General features: G+C 41.9%; 1 protein-coding gene across 2 annotated transcripts in view; it reads left to right on the forward strand.

Moving 5' to 3' along the window:
• LOC141991963 (S-phase kinase-associated protein 1) overlaps window positions 1-16,047 on the forward strand; it is a 116,981-nt gene extending 100,934 nt beyond the window's left edge. The window contains exons 2-6 of one of the 2 annotated variants that reach the window (XM_074960448.1): window positions 1,390-1,486; window positions 9,186-9,259; window positions 10,862-11,005; window positions 11,728-11,868; window positions 14,871-16,047. In XM_074960448.1, coding sequence (XP_074816549.1) covers window positions 1,390-1,486; window positions 9,186-9,259; window positions 10,862-11,005; window positions 11,728-11,868; window positions 14,871-14,906 — 492 coding nt within the window. In that variant the 3' untranslated portion in view covers window positions 14,907-16,047. The remainder of the gene's footprint in view (window positions 1-1,389; window positions 1,487-9,185; window positions 9,260-10,861; window positions 11,006-11,727; window positions 11,869-14,870) is intronic. The other variant, XM_074960449.1, reaches the window with a different exon arrangement.
• The last annotated feature ends 5,751 nt before the right edge of the window (window positions 16,048-21,798 follow it).

The raw sequence follows: 21,798 nt of genomic DNA on the forward strand, positions 1-21,798 counted from the left end.
TGCATGACTTAGCTCTCCTATATCCACTAATGGAGCTCTAAACTGTGATATCCTTCTGCAAAGCAAAATAACAAATAGGTAATAAATGACCAAAAAAGGTCTTGAGACATGGAAGGCACTAGGGCTAATGACTTCACACAGGCTCTTCTCCAAGTATAGCTGCCTTCAAAGACCTTTCCTGTTAACGTAAATTGCTTTCACAGCTAGTATAGAACCAATTAGTCTAGACTAATTCTTTAACACTGCAATAGAAGCAAGCTTGCTTTCTTCTTCTATTAGCTGTTAACTGGAGAAATTCACTGATACAGCTTACATATTAATTGTAATGAATTAAAGCCAGTTTCTAAAATTTGAAGTAGCTTGGCTTCAGAAGCACTCTTGAAGGACGTGTGTGTGTGTGTGTATTTTTTTTTTTAAGGCACTGAGGCACCATTATCATCTCGTCTGACCATCTGCATAGCCATAGAACCTCACCCATAACTTGTATTTGAGCTGTAGCATAACTCTTAGGAAGATCAGTTTTGTGAGGCTTGATAATCAGACTCCTAATAAAAACACCTCCAGGAAACTCAAACGCATATGCTGCAACAAGTAATCTTACAGTTTATTATTGTTCCTGAACTTGTTAAGATTTATGTTCTAAAATTCTTCCTCCTCCCCCCCCCCCCCCCGCCCCAACCTAGCAATGTATTAAGTAATGTCTTGAACAGTAAGTGTGGTGGCAGGTGTGAAAAGCTTACCCAGTATCTGTTCTGAAAGCTCTCCAATATCAGTAATATGTCAAACTTGTTTCGTCTGAGGGAGACTTGTCCAAGAAACCAGAATTTTGAAAGTGCCATGGGATCTAACTTCACCTGAATAGTCTCCAGATGGCAGAAGGGGCTAGCAGATTTGAAGAAATATTGGTATTTGGGAGTACTTGGAAGTTTTGGTGCGTCACTTAAAACCATATTCAAGACCAGAGAGGGATGCTACTGCAGCTGTAGTACTGCCAACATATGGCTGGCATTCATTCACATTGCATCATTGCCCTAAAACTTAAATGTGAAATGTGTTGGCCTCTTGTTCAACATACTAGACACTTCCTAATTGCTTAATCTTAGACTACTTCTTTTCCACTCTCACATCCTCAGCTGCTTTTCTCTAGAAGTAGTGAGTTAAGACTTGCTTATCCAAACAGTAAATTTTGTAAAGATGTCTCTGATTGTATGGGGGACGCTTCATTTGCCCTTCCATATACAATGGTGTGTCCCATCTTGATGGCATTTGTCTTGAAGAGGCAATGTGAATGGTAAAGATGGCTTTTGTAACTTGAACAGCACTTTGTATTACACTAACTTCTCTGCAAACTATTGCATGAAAATAACTGGTGACTTTCTTGTGTTGTAGATGCCTTCCATTAAACTGCAGAGTTCAGATGGAGAAATTTTTGAAGTTGACGTTGAAATTGCAAAGCAATCTGTAACTATCAAGACTATGTTGGAAGGTAAGAGTCCAGATTTGAGAGAGAAGCTTATTGCAAACTAATGTCCCAGGAAACATCACTCAAATCAGAATTTTTAAAAACTGAGGTGCATTACCACAACTCCACTTAAATGGTTCTTGGAAGCACTGTCTTAGGCACAAATATAATAAGAGAAGGGATTAGTACAACCAGAAATAGCAAAGCAAACACTTATGTAAGTAACACTTAAGTGTGGGTTCTTATGGTGTAGTTGTAAGATAGAGATGAGTTTTGATGTGCAACTTACTTGGCTGTTTAGGCCTAAAGTACAGGTACTGATTTGTGGTGGTAGGCAAGTAGCACAAATTGATTCTAGGCATGTGATCATGCTAAATAGCTGATCTCTACAAAACACTTCTATTCTGGGTTGAATGTACTGGCTTTGTGTGATGGCTACTAAAGTACAACAAACGTAGCTTAAACATCAAAGCTAAGAGATGAGAGTGTGTTTAAAAAGTAAAAAGAAGTAAATGGTGATGGGGGTATCAGACTGGCCCTATTGTCTGAATCTTTAACTTAGCTGTTAGCTGCTGCTGCTTTTTTAAAACTGAAATACCCAGTATGTCTCAAGGTCTCATTTACATTAACCTCCCACTGTTGGCACCTTACAACAGAGGACAGACTATCAGTGCAAGTCTACCAAATACCTTCCAATTGATGTGAAAACTATCTTTTGTCTGACTTTCTGTTGTAGAAGTTTTGTCATCATAGCCTCTGCAAAACGCTCCTCTGTATTTGACATGTCTGTGGTATGAATGTTTCTCTTAAACCTTGTCTACAACTTTGGGGGAATTTTGCATCATGGCATGTGGGTAGAATTCATGTCCCCCTCAGATTTCTTGGCTTCCCCATGGAAAAATGACTTTCTGATGGGGGAAGCAAAGGGAAACTGTAAGAGCGGTCACACACCCCTCCCCAGCAGCTCGGGCATGTTGTTTCAGGCGTCTGGAGCAGCTGGTGGAGAGGTAATGCCGGCAAGGGGATGCCAAGACTGGTGGCACCTATCCTGCGCCTATCCTTTAGTCCTGGCTGGGCTGTGGGTGCGGGAGTACAGGCCTTCCTCTTCCCCTGCAAGGAACGGCGGGGCTGGGTTAGACCAACCACCAGAAACCTCCCCTGGCTGCTGGAAGTGCTGCATCTCACCCACCCTAGCTTCTTGCTCCCATTGCTCCTTCAGCTGTGGTGGGAGGGTGAGTCACTATACAGGCAGCTGCTCCTCCCTGCATAACCCCTTGCTGACCTCCAACCACCTTCACCTGGACCCCCCTGCAGAGTCTCATTGCCTCTGCACCCCCAGTGAGCTCCTCTGAATCCGGATCATGCCCCCGCATCCAGCCCTCCAGTCAGCTGCCTGCACCCAGATTGCCCCACCCAAAGTCCCCTCACCTCACCTGGATCCCTCCATGCTTGGATCCTGCCAGTCTGAGCCTGCCCTGGTTCAGAGGCGCCAGGCCTCAGGGTGTTTTTGGACAGACTGGGCCCTTGCGTTGTCAGGATCGGGTGCAGCCTCACCGCTGTGTCCCATGCGTGGGGGCTTCAGGGTGATCTCCCACCTTTGTGTAGCCAGCGGCCTGAGCTCCCTACTGCTATGCTGGAGCCTCCATTTATTTATTGACAAATAAATTTGGAAGAATTTTAAAATACTGTGTGCAGAATTTTCATTTTATTTTTGGTACGGAATCCCTCAGAAATAGTCTACATTAAGCTTCTTTGGCAAAAAATTGCCAGTTGGTGGAAGCCCTGGTATATACAAGGCTTTAGCACCAGAGTCCTTATCACTGTTGCTTTTAGCCTCTTTTGAGCAGAGTGATGACATGGTATTGAGCAGTGTCTGCCCCAGGGTGTTTGTCATGAACCTTCACCTGTGAAACCAGTGGCACACTCCTTCCAAACTACAGTCCCTCTTGTAGATGTGCTGTAGTCTTCCCCCCCCCCCAGTCTTTTGGCTCACTTTAACTGGCACTACTACTTCAGAGAAAGGGCCTATACAGTACTCACTCGTGTCTTGTTTCTTATCTTATCTTTTCCTAAAGTGTCAGAAAAGATGCTTGTTTCTAAATGCAGTTATTTCCTCAAGTGTGACACATTTGTCAATGTCAAATTCATATTGAATACAGTTGAAAATAAGAAATGTTTTTATAGGCAGTCAGCTGTTTTCATGGTTGAGCTGTTTTGGTCAGGGATAGTCTGAATGGCAAATTTGCATTCGTCACCCTCAGGCTGACTGTTAGAAGTCCTCTTAAGATGCTGATTTGGACTTCTGCACAACTGATTTGTGGATATGCCTTCAGAAAGCCTTTTACCAAAATAAGTACAATGGGAGGAAGCATTTACTTGATCAGTGATTACAATCGTGTGAGTCCGAATTAATTTGGTTTTAAATTTACTCTCTCAGGAGTGATGTCTATCTAAATACTTTTGTTCAAATGCCTGGGTTTACGGAAACAGGCTACTTCTTGAACATTGAGGATCAGACTACATTATTGCAGTGCGGGTGTGGCAATATGCTAGAAACTGGGGGCCTCTCTGATATGCTCTGTGCCACCAATATTAGTGCAGAGAAAGGATACATATCTAACACTTGTAAGATGCTGCTTTCTCTAGTATACCTCCTTCAGAGTAAAGGTTAGATTATGCATACCATTTCCCTTGTTCAATTTTCCATGTTAATGTTGGCTTTATTTAGGCAACTTGTTTCTTAGATAGCTTTCCCGTTTTTGTCCTTGAGGTTTGAAGGCAGTTGGGGAGAAGACAGCAATACCCTTGAGCAGCTGGCCAGGTGGATTTGATTTAAATCACTAGTCAGGAAGACTCAATTTAATCACTATTTCTACATAAAAGTGCATTCTTGTTGGTTGTTATAACCTTAATACATATTCTTCACAACTTTTAGATGTAGATTTCATTTTTAGAAGGTGTACACTATACATTTTTAACGTGATTTATTTTGAAAACTTTTCAGATTAGTTTTACAGCTATATCAGAAAATGAATGATTGTTTGATTATTTCATTTACCAAAGGTAATTGAAGCACATAGTTCACCTCCCAATGACTTCATAAATATCTCCAATTCAACAGGTTAATCATTAATATTTGGAGGATTTTCTTGCCAGGCTGTATTAGGAGGAGAACATCACCAGACAGACATTAAAGTTGTTTTTGTTTTAACTAAAACGACATTATTATGTATTCTGGATTTTTTTCTTCAACAGCAAACATATAATATTTTAACAAAACAAACATATGAATTTTCAAATTTAGTTAAACATTCAAGTTTTTAAAATCAGGTTGGTTTGTTTTTTTGTTTTTTAAACTAAAATAGTGTAATTTTTGTGTTAAAAATATTTCGTTTAAATCGACTGTCAGCCAGGTCAACATGAGAAACTTAAAATATTGGCTTATGCAGCTAACTCTGTCGTCTTCACCTTCAATTTCCTGTTTGTTCATAATCTGGAAAAGAAAAACAAGCTTTCCTGCTTTTTCAGGTCCCAAACGATTTCTCAATTTGGAATGAATTAGTCCAAAGGAAGAAAATATTCTTTCTACACTGGCAGAAGAAGCTACTGCTGTTAAAAGTGAGATTATCACTTCAACAGTCTCTGAATCCAAGTTCTTAAGTGACTTCCACCAGTTCACTGGTGTGACTTCCTTTAAAACATCATCAGCAAACATATATTTCTTGAATCGTTCTTATTCCCAAACTGGGTCTCTTTTACGGCCTGCTGCCATTATAGTTTTTCCCTTCTAGTGAGAGAATGGTATGGTAGATCTCAAATCAATGAAGGCTACACTCAAAAAGACCTCAAGACTTCTGGAATATACTGCTCAAACGGTTTCACTTTTATTTCTACTGCCTGTCCCTCCCTTCTCACGTTTATCTCCAGGCTTCTTGTCCAGATCTATTCCACCCCCAACAATCTTCTATTCATTGAACTTTTTGAAAGTTTGTACTTTTAGAGAGAGGTAAGAGATTGACTCTGTGTACACAAATTTGCAGAGAGACAATAGGGTTGAGGTCTGTTGTTTCTCACCTCTATATATTTGTTTAAAAACATTTTTGCTGTTAACAAGCATGTTATCTCTGGAGAGACCAATCCACAGTTTGAGAACTGCAAAACTAAGCTTCTCTGATATCTTCTAGACTGAGCACTGAGTCCAATAGGGTAGATTAACCTAAATATACAGAAACCCCTGGAGCCCCATAAAATTGGGTACCTAATCCATGAACTATTGTAACTCATTTACAAAACTTTTCTTAAACATTACATGAATATATTCTCCTACTATAGAATTAGAAGTTATAATCCCTATTCCATGATGAGATATATTTGAGCTATATGACTTATGAGGAGAGGCTGAGGGAACTGGGATTGTTTAGTCTGCGGAAGAGAAGAATGAGGGGGGATTTGATAGCTGCTTTCAACTACCTGAAAGGGGTTTCCAAAGAGGGTGGATCTAGACTGTTCTCAGTGGTAGCAGATGACAGAACGAGGAGTAATGGTCTCAAGTTGCAGTGGGGGAGGTTTGGGTTGGATATTAGGAAAAACTTTTTCACTAGGAGGGTGGTGAAACACTGGAATGCGTTACCTAGGGAGGTGGTGGAATCTCCTTTCTCAGAAGCTTTTAAGGTCAGGTTTGACAAAGCCCTGGCTGGGATGATTTTAGTTGGGGATTGGTCCTGCTTTGAGCAGGGGGTTGGACTAGATGACCTCTTGAGGTCCCCTCCAACCCTGATATTCTATGATTCTATAATGTATCTTAATTAAAATTCTTTAGATAGGTTTTTCCTCAAAAAGCATTTTACGAAAATCTGATTTTAGATTAAAAAAAAAATCAGATTTAAAAAAAAGTCATTGATTTTTTTTTTCCACCTGCAGCTGGCTGAGGCAGTCACTTAAAAGTGCCATCCAGATATTGCCTGCAGCCAGTAAGGATATAAGGAAAACTGGCATTCCCATGTGAAGTGGTAGGAACAGAACCAAAAGTTACAAATGTATTCATGTTTAACAGCAGTTCTTTCCTAGGTTATAATGACTCTTAGGCAAAAGCCTTTTAAAATGTTTGTCCCCTGAATATTCTAGTCTTGTGTAGTTCCAACATTTTCCCAGAAAGGAGGTTCATAAAAACATAAGCCACCTACCTTCATTTGCATCCAGCCTTTGCTTACTGTTGTAATATGTTAAACTATAGTAGATAATGCTAAGATGGACAGACCAGATGGCTTGGTCCGCTCCAAATACAGTGGATCTCTCCTTCGTATGTTGGAGCACTGGATGAGACTTCAGAAAGTCTCAATACATGAAAAGTAAAGCAGAAACAATGTTTCACATTTGTGAAAGCAGTTAAATTATTCAGGATAATGCTTAGCTCTGATCTCCCACTGACACAAATTGCAAACAAAAACATCTGTGGAAGTCTACCAGATGGTCTGTATGTACAGCAAACTATGCCTAATCCTTCTAAATAGGGATGCCTGTCTGTGCTCTTACACGCAAAATCACAAACATTAGAAATGAGTATGTTAGTGCCTTAACTTCTAGAAATGTCTCTTATAGATCTAGTCGAACAGACTGGATGCCCTCAAGTAGAAATTGTTTTTAGCAATGAGACGCACAAGATAAAATACTATAGACCTTTTAAAATTGTATTTTTTTACTGTTTGTCCTTCATTCCCACCATGTAACACCACCAAAAGCTGCTTAGTGTGATGCTGCTCTGGATGACCAATAAACAAAATTGGAAAACACAAGCAGGAAGTTATAAAAGTTCTCTCAGCAGGTGGCAGAGAATGCACTTGCTTGGTAAGCCCATCCAAAGGGATCTTGCCACTTTTAGAGTTCAGAACATTGTTAAACTCTTCAGTGTTATCAGTGGCTTTTGGTTTACATTGAAAATCAGAAGTAGTGCTTCTAAACAAATCTCTGTAATACCATAAATAGCACACTAGACAGACCATGTATTGGGAACTCTGGAATCACATGGCACTGCCTCTTACTGCTTTAGAATCCCTTGTGCAAATAAGACACTCGCTGTTGCTCCCAGACATCTGTGCTGCAGATTCATATGCTGATAAAGCAGAATTATCTTTCTAAAGGGGAGCAGGAGGGACGGTAGGGTTTTGACACCAAGAAAGCAGGAGGCAGTCTTTCCTAGTTTGGGGGTGCTAGAGGCTTCAGCCAGGACACATCTGCTCTCTCCCTTGGAATGTTTAAATTCTTCATTCCACAGTCCAACACTTTGACAACTAGCTTCTCTCCCTGCACCTATATATGTCATTGCGTTCAATGAAGTATATTTGAAGTTTCCAATAAAATGATCAGTGAAATACACAAACCCTGTTACAGCTCACTACTGCAAGTAGACTTGGATTAACAATAGCATTTCTGTTTAAAATCTCCCAATAGTGGTAATTTTGGAGTGCCAGTGTAGGTAGGACATTGGCATGTTAGCCACTGTGTGTAGGCTTGCTTTGGGGAGGTGCAGGTTGTGGTGGTGCAACAGTGGTGTATTCTAACTCAGTTAATTTCTTAATGTATTTGGATGATGCAGATCAGTTATTCATCAAATGCATAGATAATTTTATACATCACTTTACATGGCTGCATAACCTTACACAGGACACTCAAACTAAGGTAACATACCAATTCTGATATCTTGATTTGCAACAAAATGGTATGGTGCATCATTTAATCAGGGCAGTTACCTTAATGTGGTATTTATCCTGTGTAGTTCAATCCAGGTATGGATTAAAGTCTACGTTGTGAATTGCAGTGTGCTTTCAGTATTCTCTACATGATGATGTGAGTCTCTTAGTTCTGAATTTGATGACTCAGTAGAGCATAAATGTGTTTAACCATGTCTCAAGTATACTCTGAATGTTTTTAAACAGTGGTTATTGGTTTTACCATCTTCCCTAAAGGATTTTTCTTAACATGTCAAGTGATCTGTCATTACCTCAAATAGAGTGGAAATTAACTTAGTTGTATACAGTGTTGTAGCTGTATCGGTCCTGGAATACTAGAGACACAAGGTGGGTGAGGTAATATCTTTACCCACCTTGTCTCTGGAAACTAATATGGCTTTTAGGTTTCAATATACAATGCCTTGTAAGCCAAATACCCAGAATCTCTCTGGCTACAGTATTAACTGCTCCTGCAGAGAGGACAAAGTATTGTCTGTAGTTCATACAGTAGCTCTTTAAGATCTCACTTAATAGTAGATTCAAAGGGAATTCTTTTTTGGAACACGTGTAGCAAATTTGGGACCTAAAAGCTGGTACTGACTAAAGAGTTTTCCTTCCAATTATCCAACACTGTTAATAGTGGGATTACATTGAAATAGGGATGAACAGAACTTCTAATGGCAATTTAATAGCCTTGCAAATAAGGAAACATAAATGCATCAGTGTATATAGAATATAAATAAAAATACTAGCTACTTGGGTATGATGAGCATTCTGTTACGTAGCGTGTAAAAGTGATGCAGCCGTGGTATTATGAAGCCTTGTCTAAGACTGCTTAACTTGAGCAGGAGAACCATAACCTGAATACAAATTGAGTGGATTAGCAACATTCTGTATCAGAATGGTATACTGTAGTTGTGGATTGAAGAAACCATTTGGATTTCAGAAAAATGAGTGAATGGCAAGTTACAGCATCTAAATCCTCTTTCCATTCTTAGATCTGGGAATGGACGATGAAGGAGATGATGACCCAGTCCCTCTTCCAAATGTTAATGCAGCTATATTAAAAAAGGTAAGATGCTACCCAGGTGCTGTTAGTAGCTTTGAACTACAAAAATGTGTAGACTGAGCCATCGCTTAATGAGAACTGGAAATATTAGATTTAAACACAAACTTTCTTGTGTACCAGTTACATTTTTTTAGAACATAAACTGTTTATCAGTCAAAAGCAGGATTTGTTGAACTGCAGTTTCAATTTCTAGATAAGATTTTCCTGTAAATCATACAGATAAACTAATTTCTTTTAATATTAGTGCTCAAAGGGCGTGGGGCCAGTAGCAGCGGTAATAGCTGTTGCCAGACATACTATACAAGTGCTGTGCACCAAACTCACCATCCACACCCTCATTATTCTTGTCCAGGGGTTCTCCAGTTGTAGACTTCTTGTGGTATTATCTGAGGACTCACTTGAGCGCACCAAATTGAAATGAAAGATTGGGAGGCTTATGTTCAGATCATTAAATGCACTGGCTGGAATCTATTGTTACTAGGTGAAATGGAAGGAGGAACAAATTTGCAGGTCAGGGCTCTTCAAGGATCCTGTCTGCATTGTGTTGGAAGAGTTTGAACCAATTTAAATGTTTGAAATGAATTGGGTTAGTTCTATAATAAGCAGCATTTGACCAGTGAGACTAGGACAGTGCGTTATATAAACTCCAGAGTGCAAAAGGTGACTGTAAGAGCAGGCAACCCCTGTTCCTTGTGCAGTGCTTAGGTAACATTCACTAGTCAAAATTCAGATGAAATAAAAAATGTAATATTAGTAGATTAACTACTTGTTTTCTCCCTGACACAAATGCATAACCATTTATGCAGAGTAGCACTAATGCCTGACCATACTGTCTGCTAATAGGTGGTATTTGGTTTGCTTAACAAGAAAACTATCTGCATTTCTCAACTATCTTCAAAACTGTATGGAGAAGGTCGTACTTAAACCGTCTTGTGTTAGTGTTAACATTAAGAACACAGTTCTGTGTGTCTGTGTTGCTTAGACCGGGGTGGCCAACCTGAGCCTGAGAAGGAGCCAGAATTTACCAGTGTACATTGCCAAAGAGTCACAGTAATACGTCAGCAGCCCCACATCAGCTCCCCCGACCTGCCTGCCGGCAGTACTGCCAATCAATGCCCCCCCCTCCTGCCCTGCACGGTGCACAGGAGGCTCTGGAGGAGAGAGGGGGAGGAGTGAGGGCATTGCAGGCTTGGGGGTGGGGGGAGGATGCAAGGAGCCGCGTATTAACCTCTGAAGAGCCATATGTGGCTCCGGAGGCACAGGTTGGCCACCCCTGGATTAGACCGTGCACTAATGCAAATGTAAGTCTGCTCAGATATCTTCTGGGAAATCTCCAGAACCAGAATGTCTGACTTTCATTACCCAGGCGCACTCAACAGGATTTTAAAAGGCTTTGAAATTCCAGGGTCTTGTAGTTAAGACTGGGTCTGTACATGTCTTATATCAGGCACAAATAGCACTCACAGCACATTGTGTCCAAGATTTTGTGCATTTTTTGCAGTTTTGGGAGAGTAACTGTTCCTGTAATCTGAAGTCAGTCTAAACAGAGCTGATGAGAATGCTTAAGAACAGTTTTGTATATTGATTCTAATGTCTTAATATCAGGTGATCCAGTGGTGCACCCACCACAAGGATGATCCACCTCCCCCTGAGGACGATGAGAACAAGGAAAAACGAACAGATGACATCCCTGTATGGGACCAAGAATTCCTGAAAGTAGACCAAGGAACGCTTTTTGAACTTATCCTGGTAGGGTGTCCATGTTCCATTAGATGCTCTCTTCAGCGCATAGCCACATTCTCTAGGCTTCTGAACTTTATCTTGGTGGTGTAGATAGAAGTGGTAGAATTGGTCTGACTTTCCCCACTTCATAGTAAAATCATTCAAGATCACGTGTGTTGTGGACACCCTTCAAATACTTACTAACTACTAAGCAGCCCAATCTACGCTTGAGGACCGAAGTACAAATTTGACGTTTAGCTTTGCACTCAAGTTCAGTAATCCGGTCTTCTACCTGAGTCAAGTTTGTTGCAAACACAGTAACTTCCTTCATTTGAAAAAGCATTGTGTACTAGATTCTGTTCAGCAGCCTGAACCCACTTCTAACTTCAAAAGTCAGTCTTAATGTTTTGAGGCCTAGTTCCCCCTGACCCTAATGGTATGTAAGTTGGTGTGCACTTAAGCAATGTGCTGTATTGCGTGGCTAGCCAACTGGCTGCCCAAAAGACCTCATTGTTCATAGGCTTCTGTAAGCCTTTTCTAACAGGAATGTCTCAAATTTTAAGTTTGCTTAGAACTGTTCTGAAGCGTTCCACTAGGACTGCCCTGTCAGATATACTTAAACACTTGCTGTAATGAGCTACCTAATCAAATTAGTTGATCATAAAATGAAGGTAGTCTGTATTTGGTTTAAGTTGTACATCCACAGAGGCAGAATGTTGACTTTAAATCTGGTGACTCTCTTTTTGCAGGCTGCAAATTACTTAGACATTAAAGGTTTGCTTGATGTCACATGCAAGACTGTTGCAAATATGATTAAGGGGAAAACTCCAGAAGAAATTCGCAAGACCTTCAATATCAAGAATGACTTCACTGAAGAGGAAGAAGCACAGGTACTCCATAGTCTGGGTTTCATTAAATTCTGGATTGCTTATATACTGAAGTAGCCACGCTAGTGTTATACACCTTTACCCTGATATAATGCTACCCGATATAACGCGGGTTCGCATACAACGCAGTAAAGCTCCGACACACTGCTCTGAGCAGCGTGTTAAGGGTGCCGGGCCGGGGCGTTGGATAAGGGGCGGAGGGTCTTGAGGGCGGTCAGGGGCTCCCCCCCCCCCCCGGGTCTGGGAGGCAGGAGCTGTGGGGGGGCACTTTTGGGGGCTCCGTAGTCCCAGAGTGGCCCAGGGGATTAGCAGGGGGCTGGGAGCAGCCCGCTCCGCTTCCCTCGCCCCAGCTGTGTCGCTCAGGGGAGGGGGTATGGGGGAAGGGATCCCCCCCCACACTCACTGGCAGCGGCGGAAGTGGAGCAGCCCAGCCCCAGCCTGCTCCACTCTGCCAGCACCCAGCCGCGGCTCTCCGCTTCCCGCTGCAGGTGAGTACGGGGGGCATCCTTTCTCCAACCTCCCCGCACTCACTGGCGGCGGGAAGCGGAGCACCGCAGCTGGGAGCTGGCGGAGTGGAGCGGGATGGGACTGTGTGCTCCGCTTCCCGCTGTTGCCAGTGAGTGCCTGTCAGGGGGTGTGGATAGGTGTCGGAGCAGTCAGGGGACAGGGAGCAGGGGGGTTGGGTAGGAGGTGGGGTCCTGGGTGTGATTAGGGATGGTGGTCTCTGGAGGCGGTGGTCAGGGAACAAGGAACGGGCGGGCAGCAAAGCAAGTTAGATATAATGTGGTCTCACCTATAACATGGTGAGTTTTTTTTTTTTGGTTGGGTCTCCTGAGGACTGCGTTATATCGGGGTAGAGGTGTAGCTAATGTGTTTCAACTCATAGACTTCCCAGCTAAAACTAGGATTTTTGGTCTAAATATTATAAAGTGTAAAGCAATTGTGCTAGAATTGGTGCCTCAGTTAACTTGCCACTTAAGTTTATCCCTGTGTAGACATACCCTGTGCCTGGCCCAAATCAGCTGACTCTGCTTATGCGGCTTGGGCTCTGGAGCTGACAAATCACTGAGTAGAGGGTTGAGCTTGGGCTGGAGCCTGAGCTCTGGGACCTTGGGAGAGTGGAGAGTCCCAGAGCTCAGGCTCCAGCCTGAGCATCTACAGAGCTGTTTTTAGCCCCACAACCAGAGCCCCTGCAAGCCCAAGTTAGCTGACCTGGGCCAGCTGCGGCTCTGCTGCAGGTTTCTTATCCCTCTCTAGATGTACCCTTACAGGTTAATGTTTAGCATGTTGCTTTTTTCACAAGTGAATTAATATCACTATGTCAGACTTGCAAACTTTTTTGACTGAGGTCAGATTTACACTTAAAATGTAGATTGACCTATATCACTCGGGTGTGGGGAAATAAAATTACCCACCCCTGAGTAACGTAGCTGTGCTGACCTAAACCCTGGTGTTAGCTGCAGGTAGGTTGAGGGAAGAATCACTGAAGCTAAACCAATAATAGGACATTCTGGGTTGCCATAAATAGTCCTTTGTTGCCCTTTCCAAAGCCTCAGCAGTAAAGCTGTAGGTGTGTTGGGCCTGTTCAATAAGTTTGCAGCTTCCAGAGTACTCTGCTTAAAAATGGTGGTTTAATGATCATTTTAAGGTAGACCATAAAGCACAGCTTGTTTTAATTAACTCTTTGAAAGGCCTTACAAATTCAAGCTACTCAGAATTTCCCTAATAAGGCCTTTCAAAGAGTTAATTAAAACAAGCTGTGCTTTATGGTCTACCTTAAAATGATCATTAAACAACCATTTTTAAGCAGAGTACTCTGGAAGCTGCAAACTTATTGAACAGGTTATAGAACTTGAGTGTAAAGTCAATGCACTTCAGCTCTTCCTAAACCCTGTATAGCAGTGTCCCCAACCGGGGGAGCCTCTGCCAGTCAGTCGCGATCTCCGGGCTGCTAAAATCTGGCGGGGCTCAGGCAGGCAGGTTGACTACCTGCCATGGCCCCACACTACTCCCAGAAGTGGCTAGCTGTTGGCATGTCTCTGCAGCCCCTGGGGTGGGGGGAAAGTGGCTCTGTGGAGCTGGCCAATGGGAGCTGCGGGGGCACTGCTTGTGGACACAGGCAGTGTACAGAGACCCGTTGCTCCCCCCCCCCCCTTCCTCCAGGGGCTGCAGAGATGTATCAGCAGCTAGCTGCTTCTGGGAGTGGTGTGGGGCCGTGGCAGGCAGCCTATTTGAGCTGAGCTGCACTGCCAGCCGGGAGCCGCCTGTGGTAAGCCCCTTCTGGGCCGAAGCCTACACCTCTCACCCGTCCTGTGCCCCAGCCCGGAGCCCCCTCCTGCACCCAAACTCCCCCCCCCCCCCCCGAGCCCACACTGCTCACCCCTTGCCCCAGGCTCAGCCAGTGCATGCCCCACAGTTGAGAATGTTACACTGATTTGTGACAGTCCCTGAAGGATTTTGGTTCCATAAACCACAAATGACACTAAATAAGTAAAATTCATGAACTGTCCAGTGGATTCTATGAGATTAGGTGCAGTGTGACCATATGATCCCTGCACCCCCTCCTGCCCCAGTCCAGTGAGAGTGTGTGTGGGGGGGAAATGGAGTGAGCGGGGCGTGGCCTCAGGGAAGGGGCAGGGTAGATTCTGGGTTGATCTTAAATTCAAAAAGTGATCTTGTATGTTAAAAGGTTGGAGACCGCTGATGTATAGCAAGATGACCAGTTAACTAGCTATTCATGAGTAGAACATGCAGGCTATTTTAGGAAGTGGTTGGAAGATGCATATATTATCTTCAGTAACTTCTCAATCTGCAATGGTAAATATTTTACGAAAATTAGTTTCAATCATCCAAGTAAAAATCTGGCATTTCTTCCAATGTCACCCTTTTTGTGGGAAAGGAGCATAATCCAGGATGCCACTGGGGCTGTTTTTGTCTAATTAGTTTTTAGAAGTTCATAGCATGCGTATAGTACTACATCTAATTAAAGCTTTATCTTGTTTAAGGTACGCAAAGAGAACCAGTGGTGTGAAGAGAAGTGAAGTTTTGTGCCTGACACTCTAACACTGTAAGGATCGTTCCAAGTACTAGTTGCACTGCTCTGTTTATAATTGTTAATATTAGACAAATGCAGCAGCAAATGAAGTTGTATTAGCAGGATATTGTTCCCTTTGCATGTGTAGTGTTTTTTTGAGTACAGATTTAAATCCTATGGTTGAGTTTTTACCAGTGTAATCAGATGTCTTTTTACTTTACTCAGCAATGAATAAAACTGAACTAAGCGTGGATTCTGTATGGAAATAGCACTTCAGGTTATCCTGTTCATGACTCTTAACTGTCCATGTCCAGTTACAATGTTATCTTGAGATGTCAGAATTTAGATAAGCATTTAAACTCCACTGTAAATAAAACCACTTGCAAAAGTTTTCTGAAATGGAATTAACAAAGCATATTTTTATTCAAAGAACTAAAGGGTTTCTTGGGGAACCAGGCTGAGTGAAGAGTTGCTGAGTTTCCTCCAAACTTCTAAATATGAAGGATAATTACCCTTGGAGTAAGTTAGTACTTGACACAGTTCTTAGTAGGTCACAGGCAAATACTTAGGCATTACAAAATCTCTTCAGTGGCTAGTACTTTCTAAGCCTGTTTTGGTTTTGCCTGCAAAAGACCAGTCCTGGCACAAATGTGGCTTTGGCAAAACTGGGTAAGCTAGTTACAGTTAACCTGGAACTCTTCAGCCATGTAGCTTAAGACCTGCCTCTAGCTGGTACAAAGCAAAATCTGAACTGCTGTAGGCACAGGAGAGTTATGAATTTTAATAGGAAAAGCTAATTCCCAGTTTGACCAAAAACATGACTGACTTTACCAAAGTTAAACTTATTGATCCAGCATGTTGTCAGTAGCTGGCTTTAGGCAATTCTAAACCCGCTTGTGATGTAGCTTTATTAAACATGGCTTCATGTGTCTGCAAGAAACATTTCACCTATGTACTGTACACGAAATCACAGCTTGTAGACTCTTCATTATTGCATACAAAACAAAGCTAATGCTGTATCTAGTGGGACTTCTTCTTTTGGACAAAGCCACTTGCAACTAGTTAAACAGTAACTGGTTTTCTGACTTTTACAGTTCCCTTATAGGGAGTAGGAGATGGTTGTGTAGTAAACATTTGAGGTGTGATCTTAGCTTATTGCATTCCATTTTCTGTATAATCCTTAGTCTAGAATTAACCTTAATAAATGTACTTCTCTTCATTTTAAAGATCATGGTGTTGCACTAAGTGGTGTTAAAGGGTTAATGATGGATGTGTTAGAAAAATCTTGTTAATTTAACAAGAGGAACTTGACAGCCTCTAGAACACTCAGTGAATAGCATGTCTTACTAAACATTAAAACTTGAAATTGCTGATAAACTTCCATGTAGCTGCTGCATAAACAAAATCTATGTAGAGAGAATTTTAACATCTGACTCTGTGTTGACTGACTGCCAGTTTGCACTATAAACAGTTGCTCCAACTACAGTCCATGGAATGAGTGTCCAAACAATGGAGAGTTGGGTATAGCTATTAAGAGGTGGGCAACAGCATGAAAAATTGGAGAGCCACTGCTGTAGCACCCAAGCAGACTTGCTCTCCACCCATCCCTTAACTTGCTTCCTCCAGCCTGCCACAGCATCTCCAGAGGGGTTGCTGAATAATGGGTCCTACATTCAGAGTAATGGTAGCATCATTGGAGCATCCTAATGCTACCAAAAAAAATGCTCTTGGTGACAAATGGGGCCTCTTCTATGCAGTTAATCTTAGAAATGTTAACACCAAAAATCATCTGTAGGAAACAGTACACTCTCTTTAGGAAAGAAAATGAGACCCACTGCTACGGTTAGTGGAGCAAGTTAATCCTGTTTCGAAGACTAATATTAAAGCGAGGTCATGGGTCCTTAGATGTTCAATTCCTTCCTTAACACAGGTATCAAGATGAACTTGTGTTTAGGCTTTGTTTTATGTTGCATCCAGCAACAAAGGGCTTAAACTTGCTTAGTGTATCTTCTGAGACAAGGGTTGGCCACCGCTTAAAAAGTGATGTGATCTACCCTACTTCAAACTGATTCTTCTTTTTGGTGGGTGGAAGAGAAACTACAGTCCTACACATCAGGGGCCGTTCACCTCTCCTCTCATTAAATGTTCCCTTCCCTTATCTTCTAACTATGCCTTATGACAAGAGGCAAACCTACATGCAGCTCAGCTGCACTCTTGCTGTCTGCAGGTACATCCTGACCTAGGCTTGGAGTGGGTATCAGTGCTCAGCTGTACCATAAGGTGAGGACTGGCAGGGTTTAGGATGGGGAGGAGGCAGAAGTGTAATGCCACATAGTAGAATGGGAAAAGTGAGGGGGGCAGACTCAAGAATATGTATTGAATTGCCCTAACTGTGTGTAATGCACCTGAGAAGAGACCTCTTCTCTGGTGTGAGAATTGCTGATCTTCATTGGAGGGTTTGATAATCCAAGATGTTCGTTCATTATATTATCTGTCTCGATGATCTTTTAATGCTAACTCATGTTTGCAGGATTCTTATGACCTCAGAATAACAAACTCTAATTTAAAATGCCACCTGGAGCAATGGTGGTCTGATATTCTAACTAGTCTCAGTAGTGTTTAAAAATTAAAAAAAAAAATCATAGCATAGTGCTGGAAGGCTATAATAACTTCAGTGCTTACTGAGACAAGGAGAAGCGCATCACCATTTCTAATCCAAAGAAATAGTGTTACCCAAGCCATTCCAGGAGAAGTTACAGGCATTCAAGACTGGCTTGGTGTTACCTAAGAATCTCTAGCTTGTAAGTAGATGTGGAGTAGCTTGCTCTAAAATGACTTCCGGCTGTGTCTGTACCAAAGTTCAGGGAAAGTACTGTTTTTCTCCAAGGCAGAACATGCCCTCTTAAAGTGCTACTTGCTGCCTTAAGTGATTTCAAGTAGCAAAGCTACAGAGGGGAGTTTATGGGTGCCCTTGATTTGGGGCACTGTCAGTAGAAATCTCTGTGCTAAGGACCATGCTACTGGGGAAGAAGATTAGCATAGGCAAAATTTTGTCTTTGTGTGTGAAGGGAGAAGCAATGTGATAAGTGCTGTGGGGAGGTCTTTGCAGAACAGGCCTAGTTAAAGGGACTGTGGTAGGAAGCATACTCAGTGATACTCCTAGTAGTTCTGAAAACTAGAAGGGTGGGCTGCCCCATAAAAATAGCTGATTATGCCTCTGTTTAGGGGAACAACTCTTCATGCTTTAGCTGGGGCTCTAATCTACTGCTCAAAAAGCACTTGCTCTGTGACTCACTGTGTTCCTGTTTGGGTGAGCTGGAGAAAAGAACCCTGCCCGTCCCACCCCCAGCACAAGTCAAGATAGTTTTGTATTAGTGGTTCCCCCATCCCCAAACTTTCAGGCTGTTGGTAATCAGCTACTGTAATCTAATCTCTACTCTTCCAGTTTTAACAAGATTTAAATCCAACACCTCATCCTTTAGCCTTTACACATCTTCCTTTATAAGTGTGCATTAGAAATGTCTCTTTGGGGAATTGACTGGCTCAGGAGTTATTACAGGACTCCAGGCTTCAGCTTCTGTAGTGCCAGTTCAAAACCAGCCAAGGGCTGCTAGCCTGTGAAATGTTAGTTGTCATACTCTCAGCAGATAAGGTAGGGTGAACTTAATCCGAGTCAAAAAGGGACAGGAGGTTTCTATGGATATCAAGAGTAGCTAGGGTTGTTATAAGTAATGGGGGAGGGAGGGGAAGCTTTGGAAGAGAGATCTATAAGGCTCACATTTCAGAGCTAAAGCCAGGCTACTAGAGAGCAGGATGAGATTGGGGGGAGTGGGTAGGGATAGTGCATATTTTATAGCAGCCTACTGCAGAATTCTTATAGGCTTTCTCTAAAGCATCTGGGTTTTTGACTGTTTGGGCCGGGGGGGGTGGGAAGGGAGGAGGATATACTAGACTGCTCAGGTCAGTCATTCATGTAAGGAGTGGGAGAAGGAGCTCCCCTCATACATAAAGGTGGTAGTTCTAGTTATTGGGACATAGAATACAGGAGGCAGTAGCCCAGGCTTCTAGCAGTGATGTGGATAAATGAGCATCTTTTACCAGCACTGCATTCATTTCAAAATACCTTAATAATAATAAAAAAAAAGTGACTGCTTATCTGACCACTCTGATTCTTTAAAGGCAAGTTATGCCCATGTTCTTTTCTGTTTGACTTTTTCCCATTGCCATGTTCAGTAACAGATACAGCTTTTATTGGCTGAACCAAGGTAAAGGGTGACTGAACCAGGCCCTTGTGCATGGAAAAGAGGATTGGTGATAAAGAAATCTGCTTCAGCTGCTAGCATTCTCCAGTCATTCATATACTCAGTTGGCTATATGCAATTAGTCTAAAAGCCCTGTTGCCTACAAGTGGGGAAGAAACACAGGAATCTTTAAAATAGTAAGAAATGAGATCTTACAATATAATTGTATAGGATTATAACCCCCCAGTGGTCCTTTTTGAAGGGCCAGGCTGGCACACTTCTTTATTTATAAAGCTATAAACATATTTTGAACATAAAAGCCAAAAAATACAAACTCAGTGATGTAAAAAAAAATTACAGTATATGGTGGATAGTTATTGGACAAATGAAAGTACAGCTGCAAAACACTTATCTGTGCTACATACATACAGTGGTTTTACTTGACTTAATGAAGTGGTATTTCTGTGACTTCTACATTCAAACAGGAAATCAAATGGGTAATTAATAAAAATGAAACTGTCATATGAGAACTAAATCTTGCTGCAGTAAAAATTTACAGGCAAGGTTTTGTTTGTTTTTTTTTTTAAAAAAAGTAAAACTTCCTATAGCATATCTAAAGACATGTTTTTTTGGTATTTAAAAAAATTAGGATCTCTGTTTTGGCTTCCTAGGGCAAGTTGTAAAAGGTGATAACATTTACTCAATATTTTTTCCTTGGAATGGGCAGCTTAAAGGTCTCCTTGTATGTTCCAAAAACTAAACAATCGAAGTCTGCTCTGTTACACACACACACACTCTCTCTCTCTCTCTCACTCACTCGCTCACGCTCTCTCTCTCAGTTACAGCCCTCCACCTACAGGACTTACTGAATTTAGCCTAGTATCTGAGAGCAGAGGATAGGGTCAACAGCTGAACTTGTACAACTAAAGCAGGGCAAATTATATTTCACACAAAGTCAGAACAAGGCTAGAGGTTAAGGGCCACATTTAGTGATAGTGTACAGCAGTCAGAAAATGGGTGTAAGTTGCAAAGGGATCCAATGATCCTGGTTCCATAGCTATGCAAACATCACTTGCCCACTTTGGATAGAAGAGGAAAAGCTGTAGCAGGAACAGGGGCTGTTAGCCAGAGTGCTACTAAGCAGATCCTGCAACAGTGGGAAATGGAAATCAATCAACTGAGTAGACTGTGATATCAGGCAGCCCTTCCCAGATGTTGCCATGCACTTCTGGGGTCCCAATTAGCATTAGACTAAGTGGGTGCCACTTCCACTGAATGCTGAAGTCAATGGTAGTGGTGTCTGTTTACTCCAGCATTGAGTTTGGCTCTTGGTCAAATGGTGCCATTTATATACTACAGGACTTTCTCCCATAGTATCCTGGAGTGTTAGCTAGCCACATCTGTTTGTCCATTTGTACTCTCTTGTGATGGCTGCTGAGGGGGTAGGTTACATTTGTTTTGCACAACCACAGTAGGTGCAAGTTTCACTTTACACCCAATTTTTTGACTAACATACGCAACCACTAACCCATGCTATAGCTGAACCATATCTTGTGGTTTTAATAATACTACTACTTGTCATGTCCACAGTACTTTATATCTGAGAATCTCAGAGCACTTGAAAAAAGATTAGCATTCTCATCTTACAGATGGGGAAACTGAGGCACAGAGTGGTGAAGAGACTTACGTGAGGTTACAGTCAGTGGTTAAGCTGCAACTAGTCACCTACCTCAGCTTTAACCACTTTGGTTGGAAATCATTTAAATGGTACTAGTTCAGATATTGATCCAGTGCTAGATAATTAACCACATGGTGACTGTCAGTATATGCTTTTACATATACATGTGTGGAAGTGCAGACAATGCCAGTGGTCTAAGGTTAAATAGGCTCTTTTGGATTTGTGCGTGTAACTTCCGTTAGTACCAATAGAGGTTACAGTTGCACGGCAAACAGAGACTAATAAAGCACCAGCTTTAGATTTTCTTGCAAAGAATTTGCATGGTTCTCCTCCCCCCCCCCCGCCCCCCCCCAAATCTACACCAACTTCAAGCAAAAGGAACTGAATGGGGAGGGGGGAACCAATAACTATAGTGCTCTACACTATAAGCAGCTTTCTAATCTTCAGTCTCTGACATAGAAACCTATTAAAAAGTTGGAATAAACATATATAAAAAAGGTTTTGTTGCCTTAAGAAAAAAATACAAAAATAGTTTGTATATCAAAGGTTCTTTTAAATTTCTTGCAAGCCTATATAATACTACTTTAAGTTTGTATTCAGTATTCTAAATCCTATCGTGTACAATAGAAAAAATAGCCCCCCCCCCCCCATGTTTTATGGTACTTTTCTCTTCAGTCTAGAATAGGTTTTTATAAAGCAGGAAAAAAAACAAGGGTCTGGATTCTGATCTTAGTTACAATGGTATAAATCTGGAGTTATGCCAGTTCCTTTTGTGCAATATCTCTGGATTTACATCAGTGGAACTGAGATCAGAATCTGGCCCCTAAAGGTTTATGTTTACCAGGCTCAAAATATAAATAAAATATCAGAAATCCATAGACACTTTCAAGAGCGAGAGACTGTATTAATATTTGACAGCCACTGGATGGGAAAAGGAGTAGAGAGGAAATAATTTGTATTGTAAAATCTACAGTGTAACT

This window comes from Natator depressus, chromosome 8 (assembly GCF_965152275.1).
Source record: "Natator depressus isolate rNatDep1 chromosome 8, rNatDep2.hap1, whole genome shotgun sequence".
Lineage (NCBI taxonomy): Eukaryota > Metazoa > Chordata > Testudines > Cheloniidae > Natator > Natator depressus.